General features: G+C 41.1%; 1 protein-coding gene across 2 annotated transcripts in view; it reads right to left on the bottom strand.

The window, feature by feature from the left end:
- Positions 1 to 14,312, bottom strand: part of SUMF1 (sulfatase modifying factor 1) — a 97,623-nt gene that overhangs the window by 38,733 nt on the left and 44,578 nt on the right. For both annotated transcript variants that reach the window (XM_039240307.1, XM_039240308.1), the window contains 4 exons: positions 8,901 to 8,983; positions 6,874 to 6,996; positions 6,003 to 6,117; positions 422 to 535 (listed from right to left, as the gene is read on the bottom strand). In XM_039240307.1, the coding sequence (XP_039096238.1) occupies positions 422 to 535; positions 6,003 to 6,117; positions 6,874 to 6,996; positions 8,901 to 8,983 (435 nt within the window). The remainder of the gene's footprint in view (positions 1 to 421; positions 536 to 6,002; positions 6,118 to 6,873; positions 6,997 to 8,900; positions 8,984 to 14,312) is intronic.

The raw sequence follows: 14,312 nt of genomic DNA, 5'->3' as shown, positions 1-14,312 counted from the left end.
TCTGAGTCAAAATCTTAGCCAATCAAAACTCAGACAATTAGCTGCATGATAAATACCATCTAGCAGATCTCACTGGTTATTACTAAAAACATTAATGAATGTTGTATAGTTATTCAGATATCTCATTCTGATCAAATTTATGAGACTGAATATATTTTCTAAAGTTATAGGCAGATTCTCTGAAATAATTATTACCATTGCAATCCAGCAGCACATAAAATGCTTGTAGACATTTCTACATAGTGCTTTAAACTTGAAATAAGTTGAAATAAGAGACATGTGCTTAATATCCCTTTGGGGAAATTCCAAGATTAACTTCAAGAGCAGACAAATACTCCTCAGAAACACATGAAATTCTTACCACAGACTGCCTAGGGGATGGATACAACCTTCTCATGATACAGTAGAGAATGATACTCACTGGATTCAGTGTTTTTTCAACAGAATGGTGAACGGTCCACCAGTCTGAAGTCCATTCCCACGCGTTCCCCACTATATTGTATAAGCCATAACCATTGGGAGGAAAGGCATCGACCTAAAAATTAAAAACAAGGAATATGCTGTCAAACTACTCACCTTCTTTGGAAAATCTCTGCTTCAGAAATGCACTAAAAGAAGTATAACTTCAAGATATGAATATGAATCTCCATTCTGACAGTCAAAATGCAATTTGGCCAGTGTAAAAACAAAGAAAGAGACATGTTTAACTTTGATTTCTCAAGGGGAGTTTAGAAACCTAAGGAAAGTTTATACCACATGGTAAGAAAGCCAACAAAACTCTTCCCGACAGACTAATAATGACCATAAGCCAAATCTGCACCTGATGGGGGTAGGGGGTAGATGATATTTCAACCTTCAAAAGCATAAAAGATACATCATATTAGACCCAGTATAAGTCTTGTCATCAGAGCTAAGATATGTGGCCACAAAATGTCTTTTAGCACTGAAAGTCGCCAAGCCACTTCTGTCCTGTCTACCCATTAGCCCCTCCAACTCACTATCTTATCTTTAAGCCTCAGTCATTACCATCCAAACACTGAGAGGATTTGTTTTTCTAAAGAAAATGTGAATTCATTTTCAAGCATATTTGTAAGAGAAGGTTTGCAGTCAGTCTCTGGAATCTGGAAGCATGAGGCCAACTGACAGGTTCATCAGCAAGCAATTATATCACATTTCAAAGGCAGGTCAGACAGTCTGCCACATAATATTGTCGTATAAAGCTTTTTTAAGAAGGAGGGAGGGGAGAGGGATAAGAAAAAAACTTTAACTGAATAACAGTAAGTGTAGACAATTATGCTATTTTCCCAACATTTTTTAATGGAAATTCTCAAACATAAAGAAAAATTTCATTTTTTAAATGAAAATATATATCAAGTTATCTTTTGGGTTTTATTTTTTATTATTATTATTTTTTAATTTGAGAGAGAGGGAGTGTACAATCCAGGCAGAAGGGCAGAGGGAGAAAGAGGGAGGGAGGGAGGGAGAGGGAGAGGGAGAGGGAGAGGGAGAGGGAGAGGGAGAGGGAGAGAGAGAGAGAGAGAGAGAGAGAGAGAGAATCCCAAGCAGGCTCCACACTCAGTGCAGAGTCTGACGCAGGGCCCAATCCCACAACCCTGGGATCATGACCTGAGCTGAAATCAAAAGTTAGATGCTCAATCAACTAAGCTCCCCAGGCTTCTCTATCTTTGGGTTTTAAAAAGCATTTTTGTAAAAAATAAAAATAATAATATAAAATATAAAAATAAAAATGTTTTTGTAAATCCATGGGGTTTTTTCCCCATACTAATGAACCAGGACTAAAGGAATGAATAAATTAAAGTTCACTTCTATTGGACACATGAATATTGAAGCACCTGATAGGCAGCTCAGAGCACTTCAAAGTTACGAAGCTACTTCCTAAGAAAACTTCATCTGGAATATTTGGAAAGCTAAACAATTTTACCACTCTGCTTCCATACTCAGCATTCATTATGGAAACAGCAATCCTTATTCATTGCTTTATTCAGCAATTCCATGCATGTCGACTGAAGGCAGGAAGGGAGCAATGGCGTAAGACATCAAAGAGCTTACCGAGGGAGAAAAAATACATACCCAAAACAAAAAATCCAATTCTGTAAGACAGAATGGGATGAGTAGGGAAATGAATGGGGAGAAAAATGCCTCAGAAATTCCCAAGAGGGAGAGGATTTCTGGCTGCAGACATTGCTGGTTGTAGATTTCTGGCTGTATCCTCCTCTACAAAGGTAGAAGTATCTCGTTGGAATCAAGGTCAGAGTTCTAAACTCAGAGAGACAGTAAAGGTGGAGAGGCCATAGGCATAAACTGGTCTTTCAAGAATTTGGACATGATCAGAAAGAGCAAGGGTAGGATAATAGCTACAAGGAAAATAAAGAAAAAGAAGAAATTAATTTGTTTTAACAAGAGGAGAGAAGGAGTCAGGGGCACAAGAGAAATTAAAAGATGCAACAAACATTCTAGAGGAAGAAATCATTTCTCAGGCTCCTAGAACACACAAGCAGAGGGGGTTCGAGTCCGTCTGCCTGAGGTCCTTTTTATGTGTCCAAACTTAACAGCTACTGAGCAAGCAATTTAACCTATGTGGTGGTGTTAAACCATTCAGATGGGGAAATAAAATTGACTCAAAGCGCTGGGGTTATCTTCCCCCTTTAAATAATCTGATGCTTAAGTGAGATAAAATCTGAAGGTCACCATCCCTGAAATGACCATCTATGAGTATGCCATTAAGGAGAAGAAACTTTGTAACTGCTTGTTGTTCAATTAATTACACTAACCAAAGCTTCGTTCCAGGAACCTCAAAAGAAAACAAATGTGCATGAGAAATATTTCAAACCTGCCTATTTTTAGGTGAATGACTGATAAGTATTAAAACCAAAACACACATTTGGGGGGCCTGGGTGGCTTAGTCGGTTAAGCGTCCGACTTTTGCTTAGGTCATGATCTCGCAGTTTGTGGGTTCGAGCCCCGCGTCGGGCTCTGTGCTGACTGCCAGCTCAGAGCCTGGAGCCTGTTTCAGTCTGTGACTCCCTCTCTCTCTGACCCTCGCCTGCTCACACTGTCTCTCTCTCTCTCTCCTAGAAATAAATAAAACATTAAAAAAAATTTTTTTTAAATAAAACCAAAACACACTAATAATTGTATCAAAGTGGCTTAGCAAAATAAAAATCCAATTCTTTAGATTCACTGTGGTCAGAATAGTTCGCTCCATCCAGATTAGAAATAACAGTATACATAAAATATCAGGGGAGGGAGCTGTTTCACTGCAGTCCACCTCATCATTGAACTTAAATTCCTTCCCTCAACTGACCAGAGCGTGTGGACACACAGCTCAGGTGGACTTGAGGTAACTCTCTGGGTCAACAGTCCCATTCTGAAGATACAGATCTTGTTAAGTTCGTTCCAAACACAGGTGGAAGTCGCCTTCCTGTGCCTTGCTGCTTCTCTCTCCCTAGGTGGTGTCTCTCAGATTGGTTCTGTGAGGGCCCCTCGTAACTGCTCTAATTTTGTCTTAGGAACTTACATGGCTGCTTCTTCAGGTAGGTTCTGTTGCATATACTCCAACATAGACATCTGCTGACCTCCCAGTTAAATGTTCCCACTCTAAACATCTGTAGTGTCCTTATTTCACAGGGAACTTTGCGTTTTCTGAACAGGTGCCCTTAAGGATAAATGACTATTTTCCTTGGAGACTCAAGTACTTAAATAGGTTATGAAATTCCACAGCAGTAAGCACTGTAAAATATTCATAACTGTCCAGGCCAGCCTTTTCACGGCCTTTTACAAAAACTGGCAGGCGCTTGTATAATTTGGTCCGTCAGAAGCCCATGCTTTAGGATCCAAGGCTTACTGCAGCAGCCCTACTTCTCAAAGCCTAACATCCAAGAAGGGGATCCAGGCTGCTGAGGCCCTTATGCCAGTCTCTCTCATATATCCGCTACCAAAGAAGGCCGGGTATGGGCCCGACACTCTGCGTCATCCATGTTCAAGGTTAGGGCAATGCAGATGAGTTGCTCCTTGGCAGTTTGTAACACTTTGATGGCCACTGTCCCACTGCCTGCATCTACCAACGTCTTTTCCTGGGGACTCATGAGCATCTTCACCGAGCACCTGTAATGCCAGTTCTGCTGGCCAAAAGTGGCCCATCAAGTGGCCTATCATTGGCTAGGCTTCTTACCCAAGGAAAGTGTGAGAAAGGGTGGAGCTCCTTTGGCCTCTGACACATCTAATCACTCACTTTGCTTAATACAACTATGTGCTTGTGAGAGTACCAGCTATCATGAAGGAAACTTTGGAGGAACCAACTTCTGGATCAAATGATCACTCTTTTGCCTCCTTTGGGTAGTTTATCATTTCCCATTGGTTTGTGTTGGTTCTTTTATTATGTGCTTACACATATATATGGAATTTTATGTGTGCACATATACACCCCAATACCTCTCATGCATTCTATTATTCACATTAATTGCCCAAAAAATGAAACTATAATGTCTTTAAATATTATAGCTTAAAATATTTTTAAATTTCTGGTAGGTCTAGTGTCTCTTCACTCTTCATCTTTTCCAAAAATGTCTTTGTCTTTCTCTTTCACTACTTTATTACTTCAGTCAAAGTTTTAGAGTCATTTGGCCATCTTCCCAACAATGTATCTGTTACATTTATAAGTAAATTTTGGAAGAATTATTTTTGTGTGAAACAAAAATACAAACATGAAAAAAAATGACAACTGTTTGAAGGAGTGTTGAAAGAAAATTATTCGCTGTAACAACAAACCCAGTAAAGGTGTTACTTCCCCACCACAAGATTTCTTTCCTCACTGTTAGGAGAAAATGAAGTATTTTCAACATGGCTTCATTAGTCTATGATTTTGCCAGCAAAAGAGAAATGAGAAAAGAACTCTTGTACACTCGTGGAGGGAAGCATGTGATATGCACTCTGGAAACAGTTTGGCCATATATCTAAAACCTTTACCAAGAGTGTTTACTAGTCTTTAGCTCATTAATTTCATTGCGGGAATCCTATCTTAAGCAAATCATCAGATGTACAATTTAATATTTATGTACAAGATGTTCCATGCTATGTTATTTAGCAAAAACAAAACATAACAAAACAACAGATATAACCTAAATTAGTGACTTATAAGAGGCAAATAAATTAGGGCTCACTCAAATGACAGGTTACTATCCATCTGTTGAAAGACAATGTATTTGTTCCTGATACTAAGCAGGGAAAAACCAGATTTTAAGTATTGCATTCAGCATGACCCAAAAGCAACATGTAAAAAGCATGCAGCTACAATACTATATACATATATATATGTAAACATGTATATGCATATATGTATAGGTATATATACACATATACACATATATATACACATACACACAGCTATATATACACCAGAAAAATGTATGCTGGCATATATGGTAGTTAAGAACATGGGCTTTGGAAACAAATCCACCTGGTTCAAATCCCAAATGTGCTGCTTTCCAGCTATTAACCTTGGGCAAGTTTCTTTCCCTCAGAATGCCCTCCTAGGAAATGAAGATAAAATACATGGTACCTACCTTACAGAGTTGAATTAACAGTAAATGTGGTAACTCATACAAATGGCCCGGCTCCAAGCCTGGCACACTGCAAGCACTCACTAACTACCAGCCATGATTAGCAGCATTAAACACAGAAAGGAGCAGAAAGAAATGTACCAAAAGGCTAACAAGGGTTATCTCTGGGTGGCAAAATTCCAGGTCCTTTTAATTTTCTCTTTTGCACTCCTTTTGTTTTCTGAAGCTTCTGCAAGTATGATGGAATGAGAAAGAAAACTGTGTTATGAAAAAGAACATTTGATTAATTATCAGGACTGCCACGTGCATGGGCAGTTGAATGCAGGAAGAGGGACAGAAATTGCTCAGAGAGCGCACAAAGCCTTCCATGCATGTCCGCATTCTCTGTGGCTGCCGCCCACCTCCGGAACCCTTGCTACTCACAGGCGCAGTCCCCTGGAAGCCGTCCTCGCCGGTGTTGGTCACAGGAAATTTGCCCTGCCAAATGTTGGCATAATGTTGGCCTTTCGGCTGCAGTTTGTTGCCCCAGGGGAAAAGTCTGTCAGAAGAGACACAGGTATCAGCCTGTCATACAGGCACAGGCTTCTGGATTAAAGTCGAGAGAAGGAATGAGATGAAAGAGAGCATTGCTCGCTTGTGCTGAGTGAACTATGTTTTACATTTCAAATATATACATAAATAAAGCTTTTAACCAGGACTCTTTTGTTTTGTTCTGTTTTTGAAACTTCCACAAAACTAGCTCATGTCAAGTTCACCACAATCTCCATGTTTCTCGGGTACTGGAGAGGCCTGAAATAAGTCACATAGCTAAAAGAAGGGCTTATAGAAGGCTGGGAAAGTAGGCATCATTCTGGACTTATATGGTAGCACAATCAGGCAGCATCACACCACACTTTTTTAAAAAGCCTCTGCTATTTTAAGGAGCCTTTCCTAGAAGATGTGACCCAAACATGAGTTTTCTGTCTCATGGTTCTAGAAGCAGAGAAATACCATTGCTTTAGGAGATGCCTAAAATAAGAAAATCCTAAAAGCAAGGCAGCCTGCCAAGAGGCTCTGAGGAGAACTGTAAGAGCAGAGGGCAATGCGTGGAGCACCCTTTGGGGCTGTAAGAAGCCCGCTTCACCAGATACTCTGGTGACCCAGGCATCAGTGTCTCCTAGTAATTTCATGCAGATGAAGAAACTTAGGAAGAAAAAGCTCTTGTGTTTTAAATCAACCTTCTAACCAAAGTTAAGTTCCACAGATTTAGAAAAAGATCAAAACATAGTTAGGCAAGGCGAGACCCTCCAAGTACCTATTTTGCAGGCCTCCTCGACAGCTGTATTCCCACTCAGCTTCCGTGGGCAGCCGCTTTCCCGCCCACATGCAGTAGGCGACGGCATCATTCCAGGACACATGCAGAACTGGATGGTCTGGCCTGGGGAAGAGCAAAAGCAGAGTGTAGAGGGGCACGAACTAGAACAGGAAACAGAAACTGGCTTCAGCAAAGCGCCCATAATCATCCTCAGTCCAATCTGGGACACTGAGGTGGTCCTCGTCCCAACTCAAACCCCCAGCTGTGCCACATCTGTCACCTTCCACCACAGGTGTCCAACATCCCAGGCGCCCAAATGGGTTATAATCTTCTTTGAAACCACACTCAAAACATGTCCTCACCAGCAGGCAGGCCTGGACCCTCACAGAATCTCACTTGGTACGCTGGGTGTGGACATGCATCGCCCACGTCCCCCTCGAAGGAAGGAGTGCTGTGCCAGCTGCTGGGAGCGCTCCTTCAGGGTTTTCCATAGCTGTGGAGAGTCACCTCAGAACCACCAATGACTAACCACAGCAGGGGCATAAAGACCCAGTCATTTCAGGACACCCACAGCTCCATTTTGGGGTAAATGCTCCTATTTACCCCAAAACCATCTAAGGGATCAGCGGGGAATTCTTGGGCCTGCACTGTACTCTCAACTTCTTCCTCTGCACAATCCTGCTTCTTCCCCCTCCTCTGCACAGGTTGCTTGGCTTTAAATTTGTGCCCTTCTACTTCAGATTAGCCAGCTATATGCACCTCATGCTAGTGGATACCAAATAAGTATTTTTTCTAAGGACATAAAAGAATAAGAAAGATTAGGGGGAAAGTTTGAGAATAAGGGGATCCACAGATTCATAGAGCACTAGATAATTCTAATTCCCTGGTCACTCTTTTTCTAACGAACTACACACTCCTAGTCCATTCCTCAAACATCTTTGAATTCCCTACAGCAATTATACCATGACTTTCATTTATTCCTTCAACAAATGTTTACTGAGTACCAATTATGTGTCAGTTACTGTTTTCAGCAATGACCAGAGATATACTTTGCTAAGAAAATGCACTCAGTGAATAAAATACATTCCCTTCTGGGTTTTCCTTCTCCCTTAGCCTTTTCCTCTTTTAAATTCATGAAAGAAAATACCATTTGGGAGCTAAGAGGCCTAGTCAACCTGCGGTACCCAAGAATCCTATGCCTTTCTGTCTCAGTCTATTTCCACCACAAAGGCTACAAGCTCAGGCTTTGCTAGGTTTCTGCCCTTTGTCAAGGGGCTGTATCCCTAAAGCTGAACTTCATGAGCTCTTAGCTCCCTGACAATGAGGGCAATAACCAGGGATGCTGTCAAAAATAGAGGCTCAAATATCCCATCTGAAAAAGTGGGTTAGGAGAACAGTTTTCTTGGGCTGTTGAGATGCTGAGTCCTGACCCAACCTTTCTCCATCTCTAGGGCTTAAAGTGCCACTCTATTTTTGCTTGAGATAATTATTTCCTTGCCACCCTGGAGACTGGCTGACCGACTTGCAGCTCTGTGGTTTTTCAGTCAGATGGTGGCTTCAAAGTATGTCAGTCCAGGACTGGAGATAACATGAATCCTATACCCAAGGCTTGAGCTTCCACAGTGACCACCTGGCCAGACACAACTACTTTTCCACAACACAGATGGTCTTCTTCCTCATAGTGGCCCACTCATAGAAGAGAGCAAACAGACAGGTTGCAAACGTTAAATATGTCAAGGGATTTGTAATAGGACTCTCACAGGGGGGAAAAAAATCTGCAAAGGGAACTCTTTGAGAGGCCAAATGAGGAAGAAAGAGGCCACCTACTAGGAGCCTTCTGTGAGTTAAGAACTGTGTTTGGTCTTCACAGAATGTTCTTTCCTGCTATTTTATTTTCCTACCAACCAACCAGAGTTTGTCATTCGAACCCTTTTACAGATGAAGATGGCCACTGAGCTCCTTTTCAACAGCAGAGGAATCTTTTGGCAATTAAAAATGTCCACCGGGGAAAGAACCACCAGCCTCACCTGTGTTGCACAGTAGAGTCGGGCCCTTCTGGATGTCTCCAGTTGGCGCCTTTAACAGGTAACCACCAGGGAGCAGCTGCAACCTCAAAGCAACACCCAGAGAAGCTGAGGTTAGTTACGATGACTCTAGAAAAACAATGACTCAGTATGTGCAGAAAAAAAATCTCACTTATGATTTTTGACTTCCACTTCAGTTACCAAAAAAATGCTTTTATCAGACTATCAAAAATAAATCTTCAACAAAAAAATTTCATATCATATTTCATATCATTATTTCATATCATAAAGCACCACAATGACTGAATAGATGCATATTTAAATGATGTTTATCTCCAAGAATTTTTTAAAAGATGAAGTGCTAGCTAATCCTCTATAATTTCTAACAAGTGAGAGACAGCTAGTACTGCTTTTATTTAAATGATGGGGAAACTAAGTTAACCTTACAGTTATGTCCTGGGCTGAAGGTCAGCCCAGGTGGGCAGACATCAAGCTGAAGCATAGGGTGATAAGCTGGAGTGTGCTTCCAAAAGACTCTGGTTCAATTTCTAGCCCAACATGAGATGTGTAGCCCTGGGCAAGTTCACTGCTTGTCTGACCTCATCTGCAAAATGGGAGCAGGACCCCCGCCTCACCTACCTCAGACTACAGAGGAGGTTGAATTAGACAGGGAAGTGCTCAGCCAAATGTTCCCAGGACCTTAACTCCTACTTTACAGTTCCAGTTACCCAAGTAACAATAGCAAGTGGCCCTCACTTAGTGGCTGGTTAAGAACTTGGCTTTGGAACTAGTCACAACAAGATTCAAATCCCTCATGGTGTGACCCTTGGCAACCTACTGAACCTCTCAAGTCCTGTTTTCTCATTTTTAGATGGAGATTAGTAACAATACCTACCTCATGGGTTATGACAAGGAGGAAATATAACAAACATGAAGGGCTTATGAGTATGCCTAGCACTAGCATGCACTCAGTAAGAAGAATTTGTCTCAACCATGGCCTCGTGACAGGAGGCAAGCCATAAAACATCTTCATCACCACTGTTCCTAATACTAACTAAAGAACAGAATCTGACTCTTGTAATATAAACCACAGTAGACTCAAGGTTATCCCCATGACAATGCTGTCAGTCATTTGCACCCTGAGAGCTGGGCTGAGTGGAAGAGAAGGGTAAGTGTTTCTGCTAACAATTACAGCAATCACTGAAAACACCAAACTCTGTTCTTGTTCTTCTTTTCATATCAGCACCATCAAAACATTCATGGTATTCCAATTACAAACTGATGGAGAAAAAAAAGTTCTCTTATATTTTTCAACAATATAGGCATTATGTCCTTAAAGGATACTACTGCAAGCTATTTTATTTTTCAGAGACCAAGAGAGACGAAAGACATGATTTATTTCTACTTCAACTATGGCACTGCAGACACTTAAATCTGGGAATAATTCTCACTGACTTAACTGCTAGATGCTTAGGGTCCAGAGACAGGTAACTCATTCCATGTCAAGGGCAAGTGTGCCTAGAAGGCCAAGGTTTTCCCACTTTCAAGTTTCAGTAACTTCAGATTATTCACCCAACCCCAACCCCCGCCCTCCCCCAATATTGATCAGAGAGGGCACCAGAAGTCCTATTTCCTAAAGTAACAAAAGAACTAAAGAAGACAACGTTAACCTTTGTTAAATCTGGGTGGAAGAAATGAGAATGCCTAATTTTCTTGCACCCTTTTCTGTTTTGAAACATTTCTTCAGTAGCAAGTTTGTTCAAAAACTGACTTACTGATTTGTTCTACTGCTGATGGGCATTTGGGTGGGTTCCAGTTTAGGGCTATTATGAACGGCGCTTATTTCTACGAACATTTTTAGGAGCTCCTGACTTTCAGCAAGTATACATATGCATTTCTGTTGACTGCACGCCACGGAGCCCCACTGCTGAATGCACAGCTTTAGTGAAGACAGTCAAACACAAGCCTGAACGGCACATGTGCTCCAGGGTTTCCCACCCCTTCTTCAGAGGGGAACGTCCATGGAGCTGGCTGCCGTAGAGCACACCCTGGTACAGCTGCTCTGAGGACCTCTTCGATTGTTCCCTTTCCTCTCCTCTTCCCCTCAAATCACTCTGATTACAAATATTTGCTGAGCACCCACTGTCTGCCAGGCACGGAGCCTGATTCCTAAAAGAGATCTTCCACTTCAGGAATCCTAGAGATTGATTTGAGTAATATTGAGGGGCCTGTGGGTGACTCAGTCGGCTAAGTGTCCGACTAGCGGTTTTGGCTCAGGTCATGATCTCACGGTTTGTGAGTTCGAGCCCCACGTCGCTGTCAGCGCAGAGTCTACTTCGGATTCTGTCTCCCTGTCTCTCTGACCCTACCCCTCTCACTCTCTGTCTCTCTCTCTCCAAAATAAAAGTAAAAAAAAAAAAAAAGACAGTATATTGGTAGTTTTAAAATTTTTTATTTTACGTATTTATCTTACATGGTTCATCGCACAAAGTGGGGAACAAAATGTGGACCCAGTCACTTTGTTTTCCTTTAAATGTGTTTAGAAAACTCAAATTGGTGGGGTCTAGGCACCACCTTACACATGCTAGTGCTATAGCTCTGAATCAGTTTCCTCCCCCCACACACGCTCTCTCTCATTCTAGATATCTACTTTTCACTTCTCCCAGGATTTCTTTTCTCTGAAACCTTTCACATTATCTTAGCAACCCATCACCAAAAGACCCCTAGCTTACATGACTTGAATTCATGGAGCTTTAAAATGATCAACAAACTCAGGGATGTGCACAGTGAAACGGGAAGAACAGACTGGCTCGAGATGGGAGGGGGCACCACAGTAATACTGCCCTTGTCTAAAGGCCACAACCTAGTTTTTCTCCAAGAAATTAAGACCTGAGGTAAGGATGCAAAGATAGATCTACTATTATATTATTTCTAATTAAAAATTACAAAATAACCCAGCCTTGGCACCCATCCATCCAAAGGAATACTATACAGTTATCAAAAGACACTCTGAGGTGGAAATATGTATATATGTTATAAAGGTAACCTATAGAATACTATATTTTATTTGATTCTATAAAATATATGCATAAGAATGTATATATAGTATACTCAGAAAAAAAAGTCTGGAAGAATATACTTGTACTTATAGGGGTCAAGACTGAGAGTAGTATACTTTTTAAGAATGAGTTCATATTACTATAAGAATTCTCAACCTGAGCAATGACTGACATATTAGCCCAGATAATTCCTTGTTGTAAGGGGCTGTCTTATACCCTGCAGGATGTTTAGTAGCATCTCTGACCTCTTCCCACCAGATGCCACTAGCACCCTCTCCCTAACTGTGGCAGCCAAAAGTGTCTCCAGACATTGCCAAATGCACCTTGGGGGGTTCAAAATAACCCACTGCACTATGGTAACCAGAAAAGAAACAAAAAAGAAAAAAGAAAAAGACTGTCTTTCTTAAAGGTCAATATATAGTTCATAGAGGCATAGTGGTAAGAGCATCCAATCCTGGAGCCGGGTTACCTAAGTCTGAACAACAGCACCACTTTCACAAGCTGCATGATCTTGGGCTTCTCAGTTTAACCTTTCTAGGTCTCAGTTTCCTCATTTGTAAAAGGGGATAATAATACTTGTATCCACTTCCTTGGGTTGTTGTGAGGATTAAATAAGGAAATATACATAAAGAGCTTAGAACAGTACCTGGTACAGAGTAAGATTTACACAAGTGTTAGCTCTCATTGTTACTATTATTCATTTACATTATTGCATGTTGCAATATTCTTAGAACTTTCAAAGAATACATATTCTAATCAGTGAAAATTTGTCCCCTAATACTTCTTCAGCACGAGCTCCAGCCACTCCCCAGTTCACCCTTTTCAGAAGAAAGGCTGAGATAAGTATTAGAACATGTGTCATTTCCAAAGAATTCTCAAGAAGACTGTACAGTTGTCATCTTTCATCATAATCATGATGTGAAACCATCTACACATAAATTAACCCCTTCCCTGAAGCAAGTAGCACCACAAAGGGGGGCAGGGGAAGGGTGTGAGGGTATAGAGGACGCAGGAGGAATCCACAGTCACCAAACCCTAAACCAGACAAAGCTTTGAGACCTATAAGAGTACCTATACCACATGCCTATCCGTGAGAAAGACCTTAAGTCTCTACTGTAATGATCAGACACACAGTCAGGAAGCAACTCCCCATCTGACACATGATGAAGAAAAAATAGGTAATCAAAGTCACCCCACACGAGAGGACCGGTGCAATCAAAGGTAGGACATCACTCATCCTTGGAATCATGACCTGGGAAAGTCATGTTTCCCAGCCTAATTCTAGGCAAAGCCCATCCAATGTCACCAGATGCTTTCCTTTTTCCAAGTGTCACTGTTAACACTACATTTTTAAAACTTGTTCTTGAACTCCCGGGTGTGTCTTGAAAATAAATGCTATCCTACTATGTTTAGGAACTTATGAAATAAGGGTCTGCAGGTGTGTTGCTCGCAGAGTCACAGGGGCAACATGAGTGGACTGGCGTCTATGGTAAGCCTCATTCTACATAGGGGACTTTTTTTTTTTTAATGTGGTTGCCCACCTACCCATTTTTTTGTTCAACTGAGACAATTCCAGAGTTACAGCACTCCCTTATATCCAGGGGGAGAAGGACTTTAACTTGACCTATTTCTACTCAACCATCTCCATAGCAACTGTCTTGGGTTTTAAGTTGAAACAGCTGTACCAGACAGCCAGTGACCAATTACAATGTAAATAGGATCCATGTGAGTACTGATGTCCCCTTGAGAAATGGACTTCCCAGCGCAAAGACATCTTTTCTCACCTCTCCCCAGGGAATTATAGTAACAGTTTAAAGAAAACAAATGGAGAAGATATCAAAGACATCTTTATTCTTGCCAGAGGTGGTAAATTATGCTTCTTATACACACACAGCCTAGAATAAAGTCGGCACAGTAAAAAGAGCACTGTGTAATTACGTATATTCAAGTGTAAAGATGTCAGGTTCACAACTTTACAACTGTTCTCTTAAAAATTAAATGCATTTAGACAAGCAAATTAAAAAGATGGACATTTCTTGAAACATAGTTTAAATATGACAGTTACCCCTATAAAAAAAAATCCTGGGAGAAATTTCAACTGGCACTAGTGAACAATGAGAAATTATAGACCTGTTCAAATTCATGAAGTATATATTAAAAATGGAGGAGAATCCAGCAACAGAAGGAATCAAACAAAATAAAAAGCACACAGTGAGTTAAAAATCTCTTCCTTCAGGAGCACCTGGGTGGCTCAGATTGGTTAAGCATTTCTTGATTTGGGGTCAGGTCATGATCTCACAGTTTGTGAGTTTAAGCCGCATCGGGCTCTGTGATGACAGTGCAGAGCCTGCTTGTA

This window comes from Hyaena hyaena, unplaced genomic scaffold (genome assembly GCF_003009895.1).
Source record: "Hyaena hyaena isolate Hyena2069 unplaced genomic scaffold, ASM300989v1 scaffold_172, whole genome shotgun sequence".
NCBI lineage: Eukaryota > Metazoa > Chordata > Mammalia > Carnivora > Hyaenidae > Hyaena > Hyaena hyaena.
Note: the sequence above shows the minus strand (reverse complement) of the source record. Positions and strands in the feature narration are given on the sequence as shown.